The 27,771-nt window shown below is 40.9% G+C and overlaps 1 protein-coding gene across 3 annotated transcripts; it reads right to left on the bottom strand.

The window, feature by feature from the left end:
* Positions 1-27,755, bottom strand: LOC311261342 (DNA repair protein XRCC4-like). Of its 3 annotated transcripts, XR_014623135.1 has the most exons (9): positions 27,655-27,755; positions 23,721-23,862; positions 22,625-22,827; positions 11,705-11,871; positions 10,938-11,102; positions 9,336-9,436; positions 5,911-6,043; positions 245-532; positions 1-79 (listed from the first exon to the last, which is right to left on the bottom strand). XR_014623135.1 is itself a non-coding variant. In XM_084359876.1 (8 exons), the coding sequence occupies exons 2-7, from the start codon at positions 23,857-23,859 to the stop codon at positions 5,919-5,921; spliced, it is 900 nt and encodes a 299-aa protein (XP_084216002.1). In that variant the 5' UTR covers positions 23,860-23,862; positions 27,655-27,755; the 3' UTR covers positions 182-532; positions 5,911-5,918. The 3 variants fall into 3 exon arrangements, 2 of the variants coding, with proteins under 2 accessions (XP_084216002.1, XP_084216001.1); XM_084359876.1 differs by lacking the exon at positions 1-79 and having other exon boundaries at positions 182-532; XM_084359875.1 differs by lacking the exons at positions 1-79; positions 245-532 and adding an exon at positions 1,889-2,454.
* Between the last annotated feature and the right edge of the window lie 16 nt (positions 27,756-27,771).

The raw sequence follows: 27,771 nt of genomic DNA, 5'->3' as shown, positions 1-27,771 counted from the left end.
CCTCATCACCGAATTCAAGCTGCTGCTCCACCAGAGCTGCCATTGGTGTGTGGAAGAGCTGATGGCCTTCTGTCAATCCCTCCATTGAGTTTTGCCATGGCAGAACATCATAATTAATACACAATTATGTTTTGCAGCTGTTCACTTGTACTGATGCTGCCTCTCAAATTGTGCCCTGTGCTCCTCCTGCAACCATCACAGCATGTCTGCAACACTTTGCCCAAACCTGAAGAACTCCTCTCACCTCTCTCTGCTGCGGCTCCACCCTTTGTTCCTCTGCTTAGGCAACCTGCTTCTGAACCCAGTCGTCCAGTTTTTTCTTCATCCTCTCTGTGCCATCCTTACAGTGGAGGACATAGGAGATGGCTGAGCGATCTGGTGATGTTTGACCTCACCACTATGACAATGCTTCTGAACATGAGGATGGACATGAATGAGGAATGTCTGGTGGATGTCAGTTTTCCTCAGCAACTGTTACTGTATTTGCATCTTCAACTGCCGTGAACATACCTGAGGTCAATGCATTTCCATCCTGTGATTGTGAAAGAAAATTCCAAATAGTTTGTTAGTTTTTCTTAACAACACATATGGAGCTATGGAAATGGGAAAACTACATATAGCTACACTGTCATTGTGTTTGCATTATGAGCGGGCCAGATACAATTATTGCCTTTCATATATTACATTTTTGTTACACAGATGCCATGTTTACAACTTGACAGTACTGCTAGCTTGTATAAACACTTACAGCAGAAAGGTTTATAATACAAATACAAGATTTTATAGAACATGTTATTTCTACCTTTTTGTAATCATAATGACCTCTGTAAAGGAGGTTGTCTTTGGTTCATTACTGTACTGTGTATACTGTAAGTGTTTTAAGCTGTGACTATGTAATTGTAAATAGACATACAGTCTTCTAGTCTTATTTTGTGTCTTATATGCAGTGTACAGCCAGTACTTAGAAGTCCAAGTACCTGTCCCTCAATATCTTCCATCTCTTTGTACATTCAGTCTTGGCTACACCAAAATTTATGGAAATCCCTTTCCAAGAACAAGCCCCCAGCGAAGACAGTTGTACAAATGTACAAGTTTATAGACTTCCTCAGTCAACCCTAGCGTCTCTTTGGTCGATGTTCCTTCAGCTCATGTTCAACTCAATTAGAAAATGACTGAAATGCATCCGAAGAAATGCGTTACTACCAGCGGACCAATCACAGTTGTTGCATAGTTTGGTCAGCATCGCCACGCCGCGTACTTAAATTTCTGGGGAGGTGGATGTCAGGCTACAGCGTAAGAAGCGCGGTTACGCCAAATGAAAAACCATAAGCAGGTTTTAAGGCTGTGAGCAGTGAGAGCAGAGCACAGCCTCCAACAAAGACCGCTCTGTCTCGCTGCAGCTCTGTGGCGGGAAAGCAGGAAGACTCCCGTCATTTCCCTGGATGATGGGAGTCCTACAGGTGCACGAAGTAAGTGAATGACGATGATAAGCAAGTGACTGAACGTTTAATTTCAACCTGGCACAGCCATCATCGCTCCCTCACAAACCCTTTCAGCTGCACGGGCTGCGGTAAAGCCCGTTGATCTAGAATGCCCTTGTGAGAAGGCCAGGTGGTTGTAACTTCAAGGTTTGATTTTCAAACACTTAACCACTTTTAAACATACAATCAGTAAATCTATCTGTGATAGATAAACTATTCAATGACACGTCAACCTTATTTATCCGTTTACTCTTATTCACAAAATGGATGCTTGTATCTTGGGCAATGACGCGTGATTCAGAAAATAATGAAAAGGCAAAACTATTGCAAAGAAAAATGTTTATTTAAGCCAGGTTGAAATTAACATCTTGTGAGACAATTCACAAAGTTTATTTACCCAAAAAACAAAAGCATTTACAATAGTTCATATATTAAAATATGAGTTTATCTTTCCTGTATTTTTAATACATTTTCAATCAAATTTATTTCAAATGAAATCAAATAAAATGAAGACATTTGGAACGTCTTTAAAAAATAAAAATATCACAATGTTTTATACAAAATAATAACCAACAATTGATTGGTTACAGAATTTTGCATTTAACACCAGTGAGTGAAATTCTCAGTCCAATCTTTCACACCTTTTTTCTGTCCTCCATCACACTTTACCATGTGCTCATCTGTTATTTATTCTCAGAAGCTGATCTGGACTTCCCTTTAATGCCATATTGATGGGATGTATAGAGGAGAGAGTGTGACATTCCTGTGGGGATTACTAAACCAGCGAGCGCGTGTTGTGGGATTATCCTGGCGGCCGCCCGTTGACTTCGGCAGACATGTAGGTATCATCAGCATCACAAAAGACAGCATGAAGGTCCACAAGTCAAAGGTAGAATGGTCAGATAAAACCCTGTCTCCATGGGTTCATTACTGTCAGTGTGAAGACACACTGTGATGACCTCAGGACCTAAAGCTGGTAGCAGAGGTAAAGGAAGAGGTGAGGAGGTGAAGACGATGAGAGACAACATAACCCTATTAACCCTCTGCAAACACCCCTCAGGTAGTTTGGGCCACAGAACATCTACAGAACGAAGGGCAGCTGAAAATGAGAAAAACAAGGGGGGAGGTCAAATTATTTTTCACAAATTGCTAGTTTAGAGAAGGTAAATGAAAGAGATGGCGTATAGTTTATTTTCATAATGAAAAGAGGGAGGAAAACATCAGCGAGACATGATGAATAAGCAGCAACAAAGTGGCTTGGTTGGTGACACCCTGTTTTCTGGGTGTAGCCTGCTGTCCCTCAGTAGTTGTTACTCTTTCTCCACTCTCAAACAGAGCCAAGGCCAAGGGGCTTGGCAGACAAATTTGAGCTTAGGGCGAACTCTTCCTGGAAATTGATTCCACAGTCCTGGTCCAGATTCTCAAACATCCAAGTTTTTAGCAGCAACACTTCCTGAGAAAACACTGGAGGGCGTTAAGTGTCTGTTATCACATAACCACTAACGCATCAGGGCAAAGTCTTGACGGCAGCGCTGACGGAAACATCCATTTGGCGGCAATTGGGAAAAAATAGCGCCATTATTTGTTCGTCTTTTGATTTATGGAAGCTGAGAGACAAGCACCAAGTCTCCCATGAGAGCTGTGGCAGGTAATTGTCACAACTAAAGCAAACCAGATGGCAGTAACATGCTCTGGCTTTCTGAAAAACTTCTTTCACAATCTGGGACAAAATCTGGCATCAAATCTGGGGATACCTCCAGGACACTGTTGCCTGGTTGTCACTGTTTTGGTTGTGTGTATCGAGGTGAGGGTTGACTAGCTGAGAGTCGCTTGCCCCGTAGCTGGACAGGGATCAAGAAAACCTGCTGATCATAAAAGCTTTAGGTTTAGGAATCTAATCATGCTCACGATGAGTTCTGGACGTCATCTATTCGTTGAGGAGGGTTGAGACAAGGCAGGGACAACGCAGGGTGAAGAAAGAAGGGAATTGGGAACGGAGAGAGGGAAAAAGTTACATGTAATACAAAATTTGCACTAATACAACAATATTTTATCCCTCAATATGAAGACATTCTTTATGAAATAAAGTTCAACTGACACGAACCAAGGCGAGTGGCAATATTTTTCTTTATTACTGTATATAGGTTGGTGACCCAAAACGCCCAAAATGTCTGTAAATTATTCTTACTCACCAAAAGTTTTGTGATCTGTCTTGTAGATTGTTATAGCTGTCAGCCGTAACACGTATGCAATGGCTGTAACATAATCCTTTAGGGCAACACTAATAGCGCTTTTCTGTTACCAGAAACACAATCCTGCTCAAGAAGAAGTCTCGCTCTGAAATCTTGCGTGATGTGAGTTAGTGGAAACGTGAGTCAGAGCTGGAGAGAGGAGTTGTAGTTTACCTACAGGAACCGCCGGCAAGAATACATTTTTAAAGTCATGGCTGAATGACTGTAACAACTCACCTTCCCCGACATTTCAGAGTACGGTAAGACTTTTTGAGCACAACTTGTGTTCGTGGTTACAAAAAGGATCTTACTCTTAAATGAAAAAGGTCAAACTCTATAGGAAGCTTCCGCTCCCTTATTGTCAGAAACTTAGACTAACGAACTCAGACTGTGAGTGGCAAAACAAGAACTTTATAATGGATGTAGTTTTGATGGTCAGAGTTGCCCCTAAGTATTACCTGTATACTGCAACCATTGTTGCATGTTACAGCTGCCAGCTGAGGTCATCTACTGGACCAATTCCAACACTTTTGGTAGGTATGAATCATTGACCAAATTGGCCCAGGTTGAAAGATACAGTAACCTCCGTTTTAGTACGCTTTCTGAAGCACAGCTTGTCATTGAGCCAGAATCCAAGATGTTTAGGAAAATACTTGGTATTCAATGAATATCAAACATTCCACCCAGTAAGTTTTTGTTAGGTGTTAAGAGAGAGAAAAAATGTTGTACATGTTTTTTTTGGAACTCAAAAGTTGTTGCTGTCACGGTGAGTGGGACCAAGCAACACTAGACAATGCAGTAATTTTCAGTTTTGTTTAAGAGCAGGCCAACGCCCACATGAAAGCTGTTGGCAGATGTTATGAGGTTTGAAAGAATTGTCACTAAAGTTCATCAACTCACCAAAAGTAGCACACATTGACTGGAAACAAGATTAAAAACTGAAGGTTCATATTACTGTCCCGATGCAAGCACTGAATCTGGAGCTTTTACTGTTACTGTGGTGTGAAACATGCAGATTTTAGTATTTTCTGACCGTAGGTACCTACATGTAGTGTAATATTGCTTTTCAGACTTTTCTTTTACAACAGTAGCATACAAACAAGATGCAATGTAGTCCATCTGAAGTCATAAGAAGAAGTAGCCCAAGAAACTCTAGCAGTGAGTCAGTACAGTATGAGAAAACGTGCAGCTGTTGAATGTAGACAGACCTCACAACATTGTATGTTTGAGCCGGATGCTCAGGAGACAACTCTGAAAATCCAAACATTAACAGAAGCTGATTAATCTCCTAAACTCTGTCAGACCCACCAGTGAGTCCATTTATAAAATCATGTTCACACTCATAGAAATATATTCTAAATTCTCCCAACGGTTAAAAGGCAGAAGATATAATATGAAAAATCATTATGTTTGTTGAATTTGTCACGACATACATTTTTTAAAAAGCCTTGTGCTTGGCCCAACCTATTTATTAGCAGGAGAGTATTTTTCAGTATTTTTCAGCATCTGGAGACCATCTCCACATCTAAGACCATTGCTGCGGTCAGGGCAGCAGGAGGAGTCCTGTATGTCCCTGATGAGTAATGCAATCAATACTATAAGATGAAGAAAACCAGTGAATTAATTGCGCAGAAATGTGAGGAGCCCAGAGCGGACTGTGTCGGATGCTGGGAAGTGTGCATGTGTGGTTTTGTCTGTGACACCAATGATGACGACAAATTGATGATTCAGCCTTTTTTAATGGGAGGAATGGAAGATCAAAATTCAGTAGGCCGCCACACATCTGTTACTGTGGTGGTTTTTAGAGGTTTGAATGCAGAAACTAAAACGAAGACATGAATGAAATTTGTGGGAAATTCGAAAAAATGTTTCCCAGGCCCATAAAACTAAGCTTGAAATGATTTTCCTAGCATTGTTGTGAGACTCTGGTTTGGGGCCACATGGAACAGCTTTTTATTGAACTGAAAGAATACTGAATACATTACAGATCTAAATCTGCAATGTCATATTCTCTTAATTTCTCTTAAATTTGCATCTTGTAAGTTATATATAAGTTTTGTCCTTCAGCTGCTGCTGTATGTGACTCCAAAAAACAGCATCAGCAACTAAAAATGTAAACAATCCAGGGAAAGCAGTGGGAGGAACAGCTATGATACCAAATATGGTGATACATTGCTTGCATTGGTTATCCGACTAACCTGCGATTTTAATCCCGCTCACAAGACTCTGGGCTGAGGGTGTGAAGTAACTTCCGCTTCCGTCTCGGTTGCTCATCTTCATCATCAGAAAAAGTCCGGTCCAAAGAGATGCCCTGGCACACCAGATTACGACCTGCGTACAATATATACAGCACAAACAGACAAACAAACACAGAACTGTTCAGAAAACCACCTAGACTCCATTTACATGGACCCTAACATTTCTCTAATAAGTGGAATAATAACCCAATGACCATAAATTTGCTGCAGGTAACCAAGCTCAATTACAATGTATTTTAAATGGGATTGAGAGGGGTGCTGTACATCTTAGATAATCCGTTCAATAGGAAAATATGACCACCTAATAACCATGTAAAGGCTTAATCCAGTTGTTTCTGGCTGGATAAAAATACTACTGTGAGTTTTTTCCCCATGTGAGGGTAACGTTAGGTGTTGTTAATGTATTTCCAGAAGGGACAGAAACATGACGGTAGCAAACAAAACTGGTCTGTGGATGACACGCCTTAAAGACATTAAAAGGTTCACATGTCAATAAAGTTAAATCCTGATTCACTGCTTCGGGGACATTCTCTTCACAATGACCTCTGACTGTTGGACTGCAAGTTTTTCAAATACCTCTAAACAAATGCTTGCACGCCGGTGCCTTGTGTTGTTCCACATTTTTGGCAATTAGGTGGTTCTGTCACCGAAGCCCAAACCCTCCATCTTCATTGCTTCTCCGTCAGTGTCATTTGTGGCACATTTGTGGCAGTTTCAGGGTTCGCATTGCCTCAGATTGACCTCTGTTAACCCTGAACAAGTCCACACCGAACGTCATGTGATTAGATATCTGGCATTCCACACAAGCCCGGTCACACTCGGATGCAATCATTTATTTATGGACAGATGTACCAACACACCTGTTTGCCCCTTAACACTGCTGCTAGCCTATTTCAAAGATCAACAGATTGAGCAGCTATGATAAAAAGAAACACTTAAAAGACTTGATCAGTTGTCAGATCAGAAGATAAAACTTTTACTTTAAATGGTGAAATGACTGCTACTATGGATATTTAGAGGATAATGAATGAAGAGCAAATGGAGTCTGTCATTTTTATCCACCTATTTCTTTTGTCTTAGCATTGACACCTTCTCAGATACCCCCTTGTCCCTTCAATCACACTGCCTCTCTCCTCTAATTTCATTCTTCCATCACTATCTCCTTTATCTTCAGTCACCTCACTGTGAGTGATATGCTTCCTATGTTGTCACGATCAGATGTTAAACCTGGAGGGAACAAGTCAAAGGAGAGAGTCTCTTCTTTTGTCTCCGATTCTGCTGTCATTACTCTCTCTTATCTGGCCTCGGCAATATGAAAACACACCCCGAGGCACAGGGGTTAACTGAGGCCAAGCATGTCAAAGGGGAAATGTATATCCCACTATGTCAGCCAAGTTTGGGTGGGTTTTCTAAATGCAAATACAGTATCAATTTGCTATTGTGCACACCGTTTCTGATCTAGGTCAACCATTGTAAAAGCCAAAATGGTGCAGACTCAGACTGAACACAACAAATGTCAGTGAGGTCTCAAATTCACTGAAGTTTACTGACTATATGTTTACTTAATTAGCAAACACAAAAGATTGTTGTGGCACATACCACATGTTTCATGTCATCTAAGGATTATGAAGGTGGCTATGAATTAATTGGCTGCTATGGTGACCAGACTAAGGCTGCACAATATAAACAAGAAGGCGTAACTATCCATTAGACTTCCATTAGCCTTCGTAACAGCCATTGACATGAATATATGGCTTGTTTCCACTACAGTGCTTAAGGCCAAGAGAGAAACACCCAGAGATTTGTTGGAAAGCTGAATTATTGTAAATACAACTACATCCCTAATGTTAAAAAGCTCAGAATATGGAGGGAATAGGGGGACAAATTTATTAAGACAGGAAGATAGGAGATAAGTGCCAGGTGATTTTCACAGACAATCGGAAAACACAAGAAAGCATTGTACTGTAAAACCCTTCTGGACTGCAAACAACAAAGTGTGTGAGCCAAGACCCCTACTGCTTAATCTAGAACCTCCATCCATCTTTACTGAGGCCAGGTTGGGAGAAAGGGCATGACGAGGAGGGAGTCCATCCTGCGTAAGTGACTGAGAGAAAGTGCTGAGAATGAGAGCCAAACAAACAGAACCTGCCGAAGACACTATAACGTCAACTTGTTTTCCAACTGTATTATCCCATTGTGGGGGCTTGAGTTTGGATCTGAGCACAAACACAGCCATTGAGAGAGTGATCAGTGGGTTATCCCAGCAGATTGCAGCACTGTAGCAGAAAGACGGGGGGGTCTGACTCAGCAGATGTGACATCACACGTGCGCTGCATGATGCAGGAAGGGGAAGACCACCTCAAGGCGGGCTGTGTTGAAGCAATCACAGCAGACTTCGCTGGGTGGGTTTATGACTCAATGGCGAGTGTTTCCCAGAACCCGTCTACCCGAGGGTATACTCTCTGCTTGTGTACGCTTTTAAGTTTATGTTAAAACCCCCCTGCTTACATAATCAATTACACTCAACTGTCAAGTTTATTGGACAGTAAAATCGGTTCGAGGAAAGCTAAAACTCAAGAGTTTCACTTAAGAGTCCGCATCAATACTGAGTCACATCTTGACCTATGACATCACGACTACCGGGAATGGGTGAAAATATGCCATGTTCAAGGCATGCACGCCCTGCTCCACCAAATCATGGTGCATGTGCAAGTAAGTGTAATTATTGGAGCACAGCGTGTGTGTGATGGTGTGTTCTTGTAATAGTAAATCTTTATAAAGGTGATCTATGAGAAAGTCCCAAATCAATGACATCAAGAGAGAAAGCCTCTGAAGACTCATTGCAAAGTTTTGAATTACTTTTTGAAACTCTCACATCTCTAATGTGTTCAACATTGAGCTTATCTGGCCTCATCTTCTACTCTTTACATGTCTTATCTTGTAGCTTTGTGTTTGAGCTTTGATAAGCAGCACTAGAATCATAATAATGTTGACACCTAATCACAAATTGTAAACGGGCTTACACAGAGATCAAATACGTGTTCGTTCACTAACACAAAACAGAACTATTCTCATCATATTATGAACAGCACTAATTAGGTTCTGCCTTACCCCTTGAGAAAAGTTTGTTATTTCATAAGAGGGCAATGAAATGTTCTTGGTTATCATTATTAATACTGCTGTTGCATCATATTCTGACACAGGCCAAGATGAAAACATGTCAACTTTTATTATTCTTAATGATTTATTTAAAATACCCAATAATTGACTCTAAACTGATTGTTCACGGTTTATATAATGGGCTTAGGAGCATTGTTCCCTCTGATGAAAATGTGGGCTCACATTACACACACACACACACACACCTGTGATGAGGATAGTTGGCTCCTGAGATGGATGGAAGCTCTGAACGCTCTCCTCTTCTCTGTCCTGGCTGTCGTCTTCACCATGAGTTGTGTCACTGTCACTAAAGGAAATGACACAAGTTTGAGAGAAGAAGAAGAGAAAGTTTTAACATGTGAATATGCTTTAGAAAATACAGCCTCTCCTTTTACAATACTGGCAAAACCTTTGGGTAGTCATCTTTCAATATTTTATTTTATTGACCACAAGGGATGGTGGCAAAGCCAGACACAAGTAGCCATTATGAATAAAATATTCCATCCATACACTGTGGCCTGCAATGATGGAAGATATAACACAGGCCTGTAAAAAAACAAACTAATTAGCCAAGGTCTGTGTTCTGCAGAAGCCAAAGTGTGGGACACACACACACATGCAGACATGACAACACTGTGCTGACCTGCTTGGAAACAAAACTTGCAAGTGTGCAACTAAAGGATTGACCTGAATAGTTTGATTTAATATGTACACAAATTCTAAGTGCTACACAGTAAGTTGTAAAATTTCAAGACTAAACTACATTTTAGACTAAAAAAGACATCTGATGATATCACCTTGGACTGACTGATGGGCATTGCCAAGTTTTCTGACACTGTATAGACCAAAAAATGAATCAAGCAAATAAGTGGAAGATTAAAGGTGCAATATGAAGCATATCATCAGAGGAACTGCTACTTGCAACTACAGTTAGTAGCAATTAGCTTCTAACTGTAGCTGTGCTTAGCTAGTTAGCTCAGTTAGCCATGCAGCTAGAGATACTGGGAGCTCAGGGACCAGGGGAACGTTAGTTTTTAAAGCTTTGTACTGGGATGGGTCAGGTTTGCATGCTATCTTCTGTAGATATCTCTGCAACACAATACATAGACATCATAATGTCAAAACTGCTATTTCCTCACATTCTGTTGATGGTTTTAGTTATTGTTTGAACATTTGCAACTAAAATTCTTACATATTGCCCCTTTAATCGATATCGCCAATAATCCCTTACCCACTGACTGTTGCTTTGGTTTTCTGTTTATTTTCAGGTAACATGCTTGTGTTGTTTTTTGGGGGGATATCTTATAATCAAATTATACGAGTTAAAATGTAAATTACTCTAATACACTGTGCCTTGTAAATATTTAACATTTATCCCTCAATTCCCTCAAGCTAGCACCTGGTAGCTAAGATCTCATCAGACCCAGAAGTTCTTGTAATGACCACATATGTTTATGAGCAGATGATATCTAAGCAACATGCAACTTTTTTACCTTAAAATAACAGCTTTAAAATCATGTTGATGGTACAGTATCTTGTAACAGGGTGAATGGTGTCTCTGTCTCAGCCACTCTGTCCCTCTATCACTTGTTTCTGCACTATGTAACTTCAGTGAGAGGGTAGGATCACAGCGTTACATACATGTTTACGTCAAGTTTTCATCACATAACATTGTTGTGTTTGTAATTAGCAGCTACATTACAGGCCCGGGATTTGTATTCACGACAGCGGCGTTGCTCTCAGAAACTGTATGGAGCAAAATGCCAATTCCTACATAACGTTTTAAAGGAAGCCATGGCATGCCTGACCGTTGTCTCCCCTCCTCCTCCCTCTGCTGGTCATCCGTCTGCTGGAGATCGCGGAGAACATCCTGCAAGCCTCTGATCTTGGCCTTCTTCTCGTTCAGCACCATGACAAAACGCGAGTACAGCTCCCTCTCCGACATCTCCTTATCCTGAACCTGCTTCTCCAGGCTGGTGAGAAGAACACACAGACACCACTGTATGTACAAAAACATACATGCAAGAAATGCATTTCCACTTGTACACAGACAGATAGACAAATGTTTGTTTTAAAAGCCGAGTATTCTTGTTTGTGTGTCTTCTAAGAGTCTGGCTTCTATGAGTGCCAAGAGGAATGATTCTGATGCCTCCACCCTGTGCAACCATAAGTCAGTGAACAATGAACAATCAGATAAAACACTGTACAGAAAATGTTATTTGAGAAGAAGCATCAGGGATACATAAAATTAAGGACATACAAGTGAATCAGTTTGAAGTTAGTTCCAGAAATCACAAGCCTGGGTTGCAACATTGGGTGGAACCCTCAATACTCTCAAAGGGGCGACCACTGATGATGTCATACGGGTGATTGCTGTGCGTAAGAACAGCTGGCAGCGTGACTTAAAAAGCAAAGAGAGCTTGCATGCAAACAAGACAATTAAAAAATAAAATACCGGCACTGAACATCTTAAGACAATTTTCCATTTCAGCTTGACATTTGCTCTCCATTCTTTTATAAACACATTTTAATCCATAAGCACGAAACACAGGGCTCTTCTCCTCCTCATCCTTACTCTCGGAGGATTCTCTGGTGCTCCTCTTTCAGGCTGCGGTTTTCCTTCAACAGCTCGCAGTTATCCGTCTCCAGATCCTTGCTGCGCTTCAGGGACTGGCCAATCATCTCCCTGTTCAGCTCAAGAGGGTCTGGAGCTGGCTGGAGCTCCACAGAACCCAAGTGCACCTGAAGAAAGGAGGAAAAGAAGAATAGAAAAAGGAGAGGGAGGATCAAATAAGACTGGTCTGTTACGTTATAAATTAAATGAGCGTCAGTTCATATTTAAGGCATTTTCGCCGCAGGTTGGCTGGCTTCACTGTTCATCAGAAGTTGACAAGCTCAGCAATGCAGGAAGATATCAGTAATCAACTGTTTTTCCTCTGCATTGACAAGTGACAGTTAAGGTTGTTCATGACATATGGTAAGCATAACCTCTGGGTGCCTCTCTTTGAGCATGCCCGACTGGGAGGAGACATCAGGACAGATTTAAGACTACATCTCCAGGCTGCTTCTAGAGTTCCTGAAGTTCTCCTCGAGGAGAAGCTGGGCGAAGTAACAGATCTGACACCACAATCCTCACTAGATTAAGGGGTGAGAAAACTGAAGCATAGTTTAATGGATTTAATAACCTGATGCCTCACTTCTTAAGCAGCTCCCAAAAGCTGTTTACAGTGAAAAATGAGTAATAATTTGCACTTTAACGTCATCCTGAGAAGCTCTGCAATATAGAGGTGCAAAAAAACCATTACATCACGTTTTCTTTGAAGAAGGAGACTTTTTAAGATGATGAGGTGTTTTCTTCTGTCTGCGAGAAATACAGGTTGAGTTCACTGGTCAACAGTAAACTATGCAAGTGAGCACACAGTTTCCTCTGTTGATTCTTGTCAGTGACTCTTTGGAATCGCAAGCAGGCTTCAGATGAAATCAAACATTCCTCATTCGGTTTGCATTTTGGCACAAAGTCACAGAGCAGGGCTGAGGCTGTACAGTGGACGACATTTTTTAACATTTAGTCGATGTGTTAAATTTTCTAAATTCCACTGTCGGCTTCCAATTTTTCTGAATTCCACTGTTGCCCTCAAATTTTAAATAACCCAAACAGGATTAAATCCACAGAAAACAGCTATAATAAAATATATCCCCAGGCAGAGAGATACCATTTGACCTGGACTAAGTGTCTGCCCATCAAAGCTGCCACACTAAACATATTTTCAAATAGCCGCACAATCTTCCTTTGCCTGTTGCTACGGAGATGCTCCCATGCGCACACACAAACACGTGCACACAGAGGCACTGCTCATGATGCACTGGGAAACCAGAAGGTGATGAGGTGCTAAATCTTCACTGGGCTGCGTCGAGGTCGCAGACCCACTGTAATAAAGCCGCCATCTTCAAAAGCTCTCATAAAATACTTGTCATTTTTGTCCTGGGCTGATGCTGTCCTGGCAGGCCACACAGCTGTTTTCCCCTCCACTGGTGAACCTGAACATGTTTCAATGAGTGGACATTGGTTGCACATCGCTCTCACAGCTTTACTACCTGAGCCTACCTGTCTGTTTCAATCAATCCTCTGTTCTGTGATAGGCTCTTTCCCTAAATGATAAAGTTTGTGTTCTCTCTTCTCACTCACTTTTTCTCTGACAATACTAACTTTTCTGCAATGTTTTGTGCATGAAAATGGGCAGATCTAAGTTTCCAGTTAATCTCCCCAGACTCCAATAAAAATGAGTTTTAAAATTAGGAGAAACTTAAACTTTGCAAAACAGCTACCTCAAATTCTGAATAATTTGTGCCTTTTTGTAACTTCAGCATTTAACGCAAATCATTGAGTGGTTTCTTTACTTGTCAGCTTGTCACAGTCATCTGCTACTCTGTGTCCCCAGTGTGTCTCACCTGCCAACATTCAGCAGATGTTGGAACACACTATTTCAAATGATTTCATCAGTTACACTGAATTTCTGAAAGAAGACAACATTTTATCAATGGTTAGCATGTCAAATTTTACAAACAGAGTAAATAATCCGGGAGAAGAAAGTCGCCAGACTTCCTTAAAAAGCATCATGTCCATTCATCCCAGCAACCTATGTGTCCAATTGCATATAGAGCGAGGAAGCATAATCAGATCACCAAAGACGCATGTTAACGTATACAGCCTATTTGACTCAAAGGGGGTTGCTAATCAACGAAATGAATATCGTTAAAAAATAATGACTCCCTTTGATGTCACTCCACAGTAAAACTGATATCGATTAAGAGATTATTCTGTAAAAATCTATTTACACAGCTACAGGCTTATTCGGTTCCAGTGCTGCCAATAATGCCCCATTGGATCACAACAAGGAACACAATGGTTTAACAAAAGTCCACTTAATGGGATCAGGACACAGATGAGACCACCCAGAAGCTAAAGAGGTTCAGGTTCCCAAGAACTCGTAAAAATCTAGAGCAACATCAGGATGTCACCGTGATCCGATGCAGGCTCCTCTCAGGGATTTAGAGGAAATTTGTGACACTGAGCTTCATAAGGCTCAACAAGTTGACGTAGCCATAATTCAATGTTTGTGCAAGATGGTCCACCATTAATAAGAAACAGTGAGACTACTGCAGGAAGGGGCTCAGTGAGAATGGCTGATGTTTGACTTGGTCATTATTGTGAATTTAAACAGTGTGAATGTCATCATGTCCACAAAGATATTACAGATAAACGTGTAAAAATGTGCATACTACAGTAGACTACACATTAGTATCTACATGCACACATGCAGAGCTGCACAATTACTGAGGTTTGACAATTGTAAAAGCTTTGATCCTTCCTCAAACCTCCCATCCATCTGCTCCTCTAACCCTTCCTCAACCTCCTGCTACCTGTGTCTAAATCTCCGCTGTACTTCCAGAGGAAAGTCGTTTGGCAATAAATCAGCCACATGAGAAAAGATAATGTGAAGGTGTTGGACATGCTGAGTGCACTAATATTTGCACACTTTAAAGAATGCTATAATGTCCTACATTATGTACATGTCTCACTCCATTATAAAGACTGAGACTTTGTCTTCAAAGTTTTACCCACTGACACGGTTTAAGACCATAAATCTTCCTGACCAGCATGTTAACATGGTATTACTGGTGTAAGACACCAGATACAGAGATCTAAACTGCTGGGAGCAAAACCCTTATTTACTGGATTAACATTGGAAATGACACTCAGCTGCTGTTTATGTCTTCTGCTCCTTCCTTTAAATACCAACGGTTGCGTGTTTCACTGTCTTTACTTTCAGGGTTTCTGAGACTTACTGCAGTAAACATGAAATTCCAGATCGACAAAAGTTTACCTTTAGTTCACAGCGCAGCGTGGAAAGAGGAAGGATTCACCAAACAAGACATAAATCTGAAAATGTGGGCAAGCAGCATGCACGTTTTCTACACATCAGTGACGGGCAGTAATGAGTGTTTTTCTATTGATTTAAGTTCCTTCTTGAAAGACAGAAAAAGGCTCAAAAGCTCCCTTTATTTTCCTGCTTCTCCACTGAGACACAGAGATAAATTTAAAGGTCAGTGTGCACAGTGCTGCCAGCCTCTGCCAAGGTGTGGGAGGTCAGACTGTTTGTCTGTGATCCCCGACCCACTGCACATTTTTCTGCTATGCTACCTAAATCAACAATAAATAACTAAATCGTTCATAGCTGTTGTTTAAGCCTCCAACAGCATTTGACATATGCCTTTTTATATGAAAGGGTGGGCTAATTCCACTGAGACATTAATACGGTTACATGACAGCACACAACAGAAAGGAGAGTAAAAGTCATCTTAGGTAAAGTTCATCAAGGTTTTCGGGATGAAACGTAAACAACATCAACAACAGAGACTAAACAAATTGAGGTTAGAGAGATTTAGCAAAATATGTGACTGTAAAATCCTCAGGATAAGTTTGTCCGACCTTACAACATGGCCATGTTGATGTGTGTGTGTGGTCCAACTGTTTGTTTGTGTGTGTGTCTCCAGACAGCTAGCCAGACCATAAGGTCGAACCCGTGGAGAAGGGGGGACGTAGGTGTGTCAGGACAGAGCAGAAAGAACACAGTCCCAGTGAAAATGATACCATAACACACTGTGGGCACAGAGGACACAAAGCTTTCCTTATGACCCTGTCCAACACATTGTTTGGAGACCAAACCCACTTTTTATTCCCATGAAGCGAAGGACAATAACCCCCTTAATTTATAGCCAGTAATCAATAAAAATTACATTAAGTTAAGATCTCTGGCAAACATTTATCTCCAGCTCATAATTTTCAAGTTTATATTGCTTATATTTCATATGAGGGGGAAAATAATGAACATGTCAGTGGTCCAATCCATGTTTTCTACCCCTTTTCTACTTCAAAATCATCATTGTGTCCAAAGGAACAGGGAAGTGAGTGGGCGAGCACTGTGTGCATGATGACAAAGAGACAAGTGTTCAAGGTTGGGCGAGGGTGCTCTGTATGGGAAGTGTAGGCACTGAGCAGAGATCAGCTTGTACAGCACCATCATCTCCCTCGTCCGCCGTGCAGAGGCGTGAGCCCAGATAAAGAGCAGGAAGTGAGGGGCGACAGCAGGCAGTACATCACCGATAACATGAATGTTCCCATAAACACTGGGAATCCACGGTACGGTAACAACTTGAGACAAGATAAAATACCTAAATTCACTTTGGTATCTGCCTTTAGTCGTGGGTTCAGAGATGTTTGTAGCGAGGCGAGGCTGCATTGTCAAGGTTGACTCACATTAATATTGTAAAACAGCAACCATGGAGACAAACTACAACTCAGTGAAAAGCTACTGTGAGTTGGACCGCGCTGCTGGTGACAGCAGGAGAGATGCGTCGGTGGATCAGACTCTTCAATGCGGTAAGGAAAGAAATCTGGTGTCCAGTTGTAGCACAATTTCTCAGACTTGAAAAGCAGAACAAAAACTTAACAACTCAAACATGTAACCAATTTGTCCTAATTTTTGCTTTTGATGTTTGGATGATTGCAAATGTTATTTTATTTATTTCCAAAACCACAATACAAGTGTGTTGGCCACTTCAATGGTCTGAAGATTTTGACTGCCTTTGCATTTCTGTTTGGGCGTACCAGAACATGACCACTGTTAACATTAACTAATGCCATTAAAAAGATCAATCTCACTATGTAGGCTGATGATGCTCTTTGTGGCATGACCTTACAGATGATTCAGTGAAAATCACAGACCATTACAGTGGTTTCAAAGCACAGAAACAATAAGTTAATTAGCTTCCTGCTTTTATCCGTTTTATTTGATTGTAGATTGATTATCTTTGGATTTGTTGACTATTGTTCAGAAAAAGAAAAAAAAACAAAGAGCTGTCAATATAAGCGCTCGATTTCTCTGAAATACAGATGTTGTGTGCACACATTGTGGCGATTGACTGCCTTTCCACTGCAGCACAAGAAGTCTGAAGTCATCTTTGGGCAGAGAACGTTTTTGCTGATTGCTTGAATTAAGACGGGGTCAAGACATGTTCGCCAAACTTCATGGGCAGATTGCAACCAAAGCAATCACAGCCTATTACTGCCATTAACTTGATGAAATTTTTTAATCAATTGACAGGACTATTTTTTTTTAATCAATAAATGAATGAAAATAATCATTAGTTGCAGTCCTACAGGCCGCTATCACAACTACTTACTGTTCAAAACTGTTCAGGCTGAACGTCATTACGCTGGGAATACATCCGTTCTGTATAAGCAGAAGGAAACACAGATGAAGGATAATTTATGCTGTCATTTATCTCCAGTTGTCACTTTATTCTAGTTCTTTGCAAAGAAATCCCTATGGCAAATTATAAGGACAGTAAACTGGACATCTGCACTTAAAATCGCTGCAGAGGTTTGCTATTAGATATATTGCTTGATGGTGTTTGGTATATATATATACACTCACCGGCCACTTTATTAGGTACACCTGTCCAACTGCTCGTTAACACAAATTTCTAATCAGCCAATCACATGGCAGCAACTCAATGCATTTAGGCATGTAGACATGGTCAAGACGATCTGCTGCAGTTCAAACCGAGCATCAGAATGGGGAAGAAAGGTGATTTAAGTGACTTTGAACGTGGCATGGTTGTTGGTGCCAGACGGGCTGGTCTGAGTATTTCAGAAACTGCTGATCTACTGGGATTTTCACGCACAACCATCTCTAGGGTTTACAGAGAATGGTCCGAAAAAGAGAAAATATCCAGTGAGCGGCAGTTCTGTGGGCGCAAATGCCTTGTTGATGCCAGAGGTCAGAGGAAGATGGCCAGACTGGTTCGAGCTGATAGAAAGGCAACAGTAACTCAAATAACCACTCGTTACAACCGAGGTATGCAGAAGAGCATCTCTGAACGCACAACACGTCGAACCTTGAGGCGGATGGGCTACAGCAGCAGAAGACCACACCGGGTGCCACTCCTGTCAGCTAAGAACAGGAAACTGAGGCTACAATTCGCACAGGCTCACCAAAATTGGACAATAGAAGATTTGAAAAACGTTGCCTGGTCTGATGAGTCTCGATTTCTGCTGCGACATTCGGATGGTAGGGTCAGAATTTGGCGTCAACAACATGAAAGCATGGATCCATCCTGCCTTGTATCAACGGTTCAGGCTGGTGGTGGTGGTGTAATGGTGTGGGGGATATTTTCTTGGCACACTTTGGGCCCATTAGTACCAATTGAGCATCGTGTCAACGCCACAGCCTACCTGAGTATTGTTGCTGACCATGTCCATCCCTTTATGACCACAGTGTACCCATCTTCTGATGGCTACTTCCAGCAGGATAATGCGCCATGTCATAAAGTGCGAATCATCTCAGACTGCAATGAGTTCACTGTACTCAAATGGCCTCCACAGTCACCAGATCTCAATCCAATAGAGCACCTTTGGGATGTGGTGGAACGGGAGATTCGCATCATGGATGTGCAGCCGACAAATCTGCAGCAACTGCGTGATGCTATCATGTCAATATGGACCAAACTCTCTGAGGAATGTTTCCAGTACCTTGTTGAATCTATGCCACAAAGGATTAAAGCAGTTCTGAAGGCAAAAGGGGGTCCAACCTGGTACTAGCAAGGTGTACCTAATAAAGTGGCCGGTGAGTGTATACAAAAAAATTGAGAACCAAGCTTCAGATACTCAACAAATTAGAACTCAAAGACAGGAGGGAAAGGATAACACTAAGAAAGAAATAGGTCACCTATTATTGTGTTATCATTTTATTTGTAATGTTTTTGCCATCGGCCTATTATTTCAAATCCTTTCTCTTTTTTGGTATATTGTATTTCAGTTGCCGTTCCAAACACCCGACACGGAAAAACTATAATATGCAAGATTTTTTACAAATACAGTATTTGTGTTAAGATGAAAATATGACAACTACAGTGAATTATGTCATGACTCATGAGGCATCGTGTTGTGCAGCTGCAGTCCCCAATGAACTATAACACAATTTCTATTCGACAAACATAAAACATGGAATAATCAATGTCACATTCATCCACCCAAACTCATCCATAATCCTGTGGCTTCAACTACCACAACTATGAAGAGTAAGAATCCCTTTTCTCACTGGATCGAAGCTGTTCTTAAACTGAGCTGTCAGTGTTACTCAAAGACAAACTAACAGTTGTTTTAAAACAACAGGAAGCAGCTGGAAAACTGATCAAACATTTGTGACAATCATGCAGCTTGTCACAGCAGTACATCACACATTTCAGAAAATCCTGCACTTTTGATCAAGCAAAAAGAGAGGCAACTAAGAGAATTACTGATTAAAGCAGAAATAATGAAAGCTGCACTAAAGTCTAAAGTACCTCACTACATTTAGTGAAGGTACAATTTGGCTTAAAAACCTAGAGCTGCGTTTTTTAGGCAAAGATGTCAAACATTTACTGGTTCCTGCTTCTGAAATGTAAGGATTTGCTGCTTTTCTTCATCATTTAAGATGGTAAATGAAGAGTCTTTGGTTTTTGGACCGTTTGTTTGACAGATAACAATTGTTAACTGCAGCACTAAAAACACTAAACTAAATAATACATATAGTTCAAGTTAATTGTGTCATATTTGGGAGCAGAATCGAGGCAGTCCTAAACAGATGTACAGGATTGTTTGACTCCACTTCAGTGTGCCAGAGTCCTAAATCTGAGCAAACATTACACGTCTGTAATGTCAAGTGTTGGTACTGGAATATTTATTTTCCACAAATGACAGATTGGTACTTAAACAGACATTAAGGAGGAGATAATGTCTGACTAAGTCATGTAAAACACCTGCTTAGTAGTAGTTTTAAGAACAAACATCCAAATTACCTTCATCATTACAACTTCTGGGGTCATATTCGTAAAATATTAATGTCAGGTTAAGTTCACCACCTGTTTCGTCTCCAGCCTCCTTTCTTCTATCCCCAAAGGAAACCTGCCTAATTTTTGGTCATTTCTGCACCCTGAAATTATCTGGCTGGGAAAATATGTTCCACTTTTTACCTCTGTCAAAAAAAAAAAGGCAAACGAGGGAGCGGGAGAAAGAAAAGAAAAAAAGAAGAAAAGAAGCAGGTGTTCAACAAGAGTGGTAGTTTGCACTTAATGCAAATAGTCCCCCAGGATTCTTACATTTGCGTCTACCACACACATGCTGCACACACAGTGATGATTACTGTCGACAACAATGTGAGCATGGATTACATTTTTTAAAAGCACACTTGAGGCTGAAAGGATTTGGGCCACCGTCAATCATTTTGTGTGGTCTAGTTGCTCCTTTTGGCAACAACTTTTTCCTGTCTGAAACAGCAAAAGAAAAACACCACCACCTGCACAAATGAGGGAAATCATTTCTGCCATATTGAAATCAGTGAAATGTTTAATTTCTGAATATTAATTTAGGAATACAAAAATTAATGTTGCTGGTGATGCCATCTATTTGGTATACCTTCAGGTGACAGAGCACATGTGTCAAAAACACAAAGTGCATGTGAGTAATAGATGATTAATATTGGAAGAATAATCACTCATTTAAAACATGGAAGTAAGTGTAAGTAAGTGGAAATAACCATTAAGTCATGTATTGCACCCAAAAGCTGATGGCCCCCTATAACCAACAATATATCCGCACGCGTCCAGACACAGTCGCATGCACACATAGGCACACTTGTATAGAAGGCCCACACTTACACAGACAAAGAAAACCAGAGACAGAAAAGAAACGGGCTCCAATCAACAGTTGTTTCACATTGTTAGATGGGGACGGCCCTGTCCATAAATCAAGGTTTTACGGTCTCTACAGTGTTCCTAACCCCCTGGCCTTTTCCTCCTGGTGTCCTCTACCTGCATGGCAGTCCCAGGACCCCGAGTGACCTGTTCCCTTCAGGCAACAGCATCGGCTCGCTGTTTGAAAAAATAACACAGAAATCCACGAAAGCACCATGACCTGTACTCCATCAAACCTGTCACTCAAGAATCGCCTTTTGCGCAGTATTTAATATACGTCTCTGTCCAAACATTTCCAGGTTTGTTGCTGACTGCTGCATAAATTCAGAAAGAGGTGCGCTTTCATCTGGGGAACTGATTGTTTACGTTTACACAAGCCAGCTCCACCTTACCATTCAACAAACTTTCAGTCAGCGAACCTTTTCCCAAGATGTTTATTAGCTGTGGCCGTTAGACAACTACCTCTTTGCTGTTAGATGACCGAACAAACAAAATGATTCCTATCTGTGGCTCTTTCCACTGCGGCCTGCAGGCAACAGAGCCTTTCTAATTCTGCTGTAATGTCAGGAGACTATAAACCTTATCTTTTTAACAGCCCCCTGTAAAATATAAGACTTCCTTTCTATTTTGTTGTATGTCGTTAGATGCATTTATCCCGAGGGAGCAGTGAGGGAAGTATATGATGATGTGGAATTCAAGGGTGAGTTACTGATAGATCTTCATGGAATGACAACTTTCTGAGCTGATCTTTAACAACAGATTCTTCAACACTTAAGTTTTAACCTATGCACTTTATTAATTGAGTTTGCCTCTTACTGTATAGATGGTTAATTACTTGAAGGATATTCCCTGGCCAATGATGCAAAGCACCAAACAACAGGTCCATGACATATCATCCAACTCCAGAATCACAGTACAAGCTGTTTCAGATCTGCAGTTCCAGTCCAACCTTATGCCACATGCCGGCAGAGGTTGATGTGATTCATCTACAGGCCAGGAAAGCCAATAACTGATGCCATTTTGATTCTTGTGCCACCTGCAGGCGATGTTGATGGCCTTGGTGGTTGTTTCAGGTACTGGTGACACAATGAAATTCAGTCCAGAAGGCCGGATTAAAAATAAATTCATGAGCTTGAGGAATGTCTGTTGTCAAAATGTTAAAACAGTGACAGACATCACATCACAACAATGGCAAGGTAAAAAGTAGAACTACAGTATGGCTGAACAGTATGCAAAATTAATGCATTTTAACTTTAAAAAAACCTATAATGATGATTTTTGTTGGGGTCTGTTTCAAACAAGCATATTCTCTTACTTCTGGGGAGTACGATTTTTAACATTAGAGCGGGGCATCCCAGTAGCACCACAATGCTATATTTTGTAATGAAATTAATATATTATATGTTGTGATACATCAAAACAGCCTTAAAGTATGGCATTCATATCACAACACAATCAAACAGAGTGTGCAGTGGCATGTCCAGACAACCCTGCATTTTTTTCCAGGAGCCCACTGCGTTGGCACTACCAACTGTTCATGTCCAAACACAGCCTTAACACTGCTGCTTCTTGTATCTGTTTATAGTCTGATACATTAAAGTTAAAACTGTAAACTGTAAAGGTTTTGTTTCCAAGTCCATTCTGTTAACAGTGAAGATTTCACAACCAGTGTGATAATCTACCCAAAGTTTTTGCTCACCGAGATGTCATTACAGATCTTCTGATATGAGAGATGACAGTGATCAGGGGTCAGGTGGAAGGAATACACCTCGTCCTCGCCTTGTCTCCTTCTTCCTCCTCGTCCTCCTCCACCTCCTGTTAGAGCTTGAAGAAGGTCCTCAACATATTTTACCCTCGTGACTCCCATATCATCAGCTTCCTTTGTCACCTCATCTTCTGAAACTGAACACAAAGACATTTTTCTCATTTTTGCATCATTTTAGAGCCGTACAGTTGAGAGAAAACGGACACGGGGCAAAGAGGTGTTAGCAGACTGAAGAGCAAAAACTATAAACATTAATTATGTAGTGATGCATGAATGCATGTGAAAGCAGATTTAGAAGGAAGCATGCAGAGAAACCAAGGGGAATGTCATCAGCTGTTGCACAGCTGCTCACACGGGGCTGAGGGTCCCAATTAACACATCAAACACAAACACTGACGACCCAGAAGCCTGCACATAGCTGTCACAACCCCATCTCTGCCTGTCAACTCTGCAGATGGACAGCAATAGAAAACTAGGGAGCAGTTATGTTCCAGGTGTCCTTCAAGAGAAAATGTACTCGTGCATAGGTAACCACACACACACACACACACACACACACACACGTACACAGACCACTGACATGCACATACAAAGACAAGCCTTGTAGAGTTTAATCTCATTTATACACCTGTAAGCTGCAGCACAGGAGTGAAGAGGGATGATGAAACAAGGTCACCGCTGTCCCTTTGGTTAGCAACAGTTACATTATTATGAGATGAGGTTCAGCCAGGTGCCGACACACTTTGGAAAGTCTGATGAATGGCAGACCTGGTGACAACCAAGTGGAGTTCATTGGTTCTCAACCCAGGGGTCGGGACCACCACTGTACCAGTAATACAATTAGTCTTTCATTTAGTGTGTTTGTAAGAGTGAAAAGGTGTGTGCACATAGATTTGAGTCTTTTTAGGACATAAATCCCAGAAATTGTGTGTTCAATTGCCTTCTATGGCCTGAGATTGTAATGTTGGATCATTTGAGTGGTTCTCAATTGTTTGTCTTTTTATTATGTTTGCATATCAGAACTCTTTACCTTCTCCAATCCATGCGGAGCTGCCATCGGTGAGAGCTAACGTGAACCCAGCACCCAGGTCTACAGCCCAGTCCACTCGCAGGAAGTAGGGGGTTTCTGGGTCAGTAGTTACAGTGATCTGTCGGACTATACCACTCATGACCTGTAGAAAATCAAAGATTGGAATTAACAAACTTTTAACAAGGCATCATTATGATTAATTCTTCCAGCATCATGCTCTCTGCGTTGTGTTGAGGATATTTTTTAGGCTCGCTGTTAGTATTCAGTCCTCGGACCCCCTTCAAAGACAGCCCTCCAGTCAATTCTTTTTGATGTTGTAAAGTTGTGTTAGTCCCCCAGTTGCACCAATGCACCTCATTGTTTTACTACTTGGATTTGGTAATAAATGTCTGTGTGTGTGTCTTTAATGGGGGTCTCTCTGAGTCAGTGGAACCACATGGAGTTTAACAGGTTTTGGCAACTTTTTTGTGCAGGAGTGTGGGCTCCCTGACCACCAGCAAAGTGACAGATGAATAGAAGGACATTAAAAACTGAAAAAGCACAGTTGTTGTTGTTGTTGTTGTTATTAAGTGTGTTCATTCATCTAAAAATCTACAGTACATATAGGTGAGTATGAATATCCTGACCTCACACAGCTAAACTGCATCTCTATGAGTATGCTAAAGAATTAAGTCTAGAAACATCCACTCGAGAACAGATTACACCCAATTATACTTTTTAAACTCACAAATCTTTTAACAACCCTAAAAATGACATGTTACACTGTAGATGATAAAAAATGAACCATGACTCTTCAGCTGCAAGGACGATTTCTCTCCTCAAACTCATAGATTTCAGTGGATAGTTTGGGAGAAATACAACATTTCCAGATAGACATCATGTTTGATAATAGGAAACCCTGCAAGTCATGAGTTCACTCACATGTAAGGGGTCACACTGATGTGAATGAAGGCCAGAACTTTCTATCATTTACTACGGTTAACACATCTCAGGCAAATTCATGTTTGCCAATACTGCACTGTTCAAAAAGTGTACTCAGCAAGCTTGTTTGGTAATGTCACCTTGCCCTCAGGCTAATGTCTTGGCTAACTGACTGACTGCTGCAGTTAAAGTTAAGTCTCCTGCCAGACACAGATCAGTTCAACAGATCACTTACAAAACTTGTTTAGCTAAGGCTTACAATATGATCCAGGTTCCTTAAATGTCCTTTTGGTTTACTGGCTATGCATCATTTTTCTTCTCAAACAGCTTGAGAAACTTTTACTTGATTACGGATGTCCAGGCCAGAACATGTGATTACTGCTTCCACGTGAAGTGAGAGGTGAGTTGGATGTCTTCCCCACTTAAATATAGGGCAAAGTGTGTGTAGATGGAGGGAAAAGGACAGCTAAATTGGCAGTTAGCCAAGCTGGACATGTTTGAAAAAATGAAAATGACTGCCTTCGGACACTGTGCCATAACTTAGGACCTGACAGCACGTTTCTTTTTAGTATTCTTTCTTTTTGTCCCCCACCATATACACTGACAGAGCAGGTGGTCAAGGTTATTCAAAGTGGGACATATAGCTGAGATCTGACAGAGGCATACACATGTGCCCTCTCCACACACGCACCAGTAAAGAACCTTGCAACAGATTAAAGTTGACCCTTTGTGCTTCGAGAAGGGGTGTGGCTGGACGAAGGAGCTGAACAAGATGAGGGAGCTGAAGGGTTCAACTTTAACCTCATAAAATGAGCCCAGCTACTCATTAGTTACTGTAACATCTGTTGTGCAGAGACGATGACCCTGTGGTAATGACAGAAGGACACTCCAATTAAATAAACAGGGCTGTCTGTCAGGAATGGAGAACTGCGCAAAACCTTCAAAGTCAATAGTTACTTGATCGACAGACACAATCGCTGGAATGCCTAAATCATCAACCAACGCTACCCGACAGCTTTGACACACAGCCTTTATCCTCTTCTCTTACTCCCTCTGTAATTTTTTGCTCAACCTTTTCATTGTCATTTCTTCAGCATTGCCTCATATGAAAACTGGAAGACATAACTGTTTGCAGGAAGTGCTAGGCAAATGAGTCACAAAGAGAACCTCTAATTATGCATCCAGTGTCTTAAATGAGGAGCAGAAAAGGCGAAGGCAGTTAACGGTCTCTTTAATGGGCTCTGACAATTAGGTCAGTCCTCTCTCTGTCCTTTCACTGGACTTTCCTCTCATGCTTTCTCCAATATATTGGTTTCAAAATGAGAAGCAGAACTCTTCGGCTTTTCCACAGTTATCATGATTAGTCAGCGACAGAAGCAGTGCCGCCCTAAACAGCAGCAACCTGTGCCATAGCCTTTTGTTAATTATTATTTCCAGATATTTGCTATGTTGAATCACTTGACAAATAGAAAGCAAACAACTACTAAAATAATTCAAGGCCTGAAGGCCTAAACCATCGTCATGTCAGAGGTCATGTCAGATGGAAAATTATTAAAGACTGATGCAAGAGAAGACAGGTTTTCAATTTTGGCTTTGATGAGTCAGAAGAATTAACCCTGTCGGTGGCGGATAGGATATACATACCCATTAATACATGGTCCAGAAAATGTAAAGCTAACAGATTAACACTGTTATACTGTTACACTGTTACACTGAACATAACTTCCATTCCCATCTGCTCTATAGTTATGCAGAAGTAATATTTTGTTTGAGTGTCACAACTGTGTACAAACCAAGTGACTATTGTCCCTGCGGCACTTGTATCTCTTTCCCTACCATCAAAACTCCAAACAAACATATCATATTCCAGTGCTTGCATAAAGTTTAACTCTTAACATTGAACTATTAATGTTATACAAAAGAGTTTGACCTGATGTAACCTCTCATACACAAAGAGAAAGATTGCACATACTGAGAGGCTACATCAAACCTTGATTTGACAGTAATCAGGCACGCATGCACTGTACTGTAGCCTAAACTGGTTTAGAGCTCTGTAACCTATAAAGTTTAATCGCATTAAGAGAAATGTGAGTCTGTTTAAAATTACACTTTCTCATGTATTGTTCTTAAAAAAAAAACAGCCTCCTCATTCGTTTACTTTTTACAACAAGTTGTCATTTGCACTCTTGTAGTAAAATACGCAAGACATTATTTATTAGTGGTTCACAATCTGACAGATTTCTTCTCACAAGAAGAGCTCTCTAGGAGCGTCTGTGAAGGAAAGGTCGACGGGGATTTGTGAAACATGGTTTAAATGCAATCAAGATGCTGCTGGGCTGGTTTAAGGGAGGGGACTTCATTGTGAAAACTCTGGAGGAAAAGTGGACCACAAAAATGTCAGTCTTACAGCACTATGACATACAGGATAGGATCTTTACGTCTATCAACCTAGAAATATCAGTCACATTTCTCTATATGATTAAACTAAGGATTGCATTTAAAACGGTGAAGTCTGTAACATGTCAAAAAATTACATTTTTAGCTACTAATTCCCAGTTCTGTCTGATCAACGCTAAAAAATCATAAAGAATTCAAACTACATTTTGAAAAATAGACCAGTTCAAGCAGAAGCTGTACTAATTTGTGTATTTTTGATGATTCATTTACTGGTAAACAAATGTTTTTATTTCTTTGAGCACTATATTTGCTTTATGATACCTGTATAGTAATATTCACAGCCTATTTACACTTATATGAACGTATAACACCTCCTCGAACTTCTGTCTAATTAGCTAAGCTATCTTACTACTATCTTCACAACGTAGCTGTGCTACTGTCAGTGCGGATAATTCTCCTTTAACAGCAAGGCGCCCACTCTTGTGTGTCCACAGTGGTTCCGCCCTTCTTGAATATTACAGTGGTTTCCTGATACTGACAGTCGGACTGACCAGACTCACTCAAATTTCGGTGTGGATAGCATACGTTACGTACATTTTTTCCTCAAAACACTTACTGTATAGTAAGGGCTAACTACTGCGATGTCCAACCGAAGAAATGAAACTCAGCTCATTGCCGCTCTCTCTGTCTGTTGGCAGCTTTTGACTGAAGCTTCAACCTTCACCTCTGGTGC

This window comes from Pagrus pagrus (genome assembly GCF_965226575.1).
Source record: "Pagrus pagrus genome assembly, chromosome: 8".
NCBI lineage: Eukaryota > Metazoa > Chordata > Actinopteri > Spariformes > Sparidae > Pagrus > Pagrus pagrus.
Note: the sequence above shows the minus strand (reverse complement) of the source record. Positions and strands in the feature narration are given on the sequence as shown.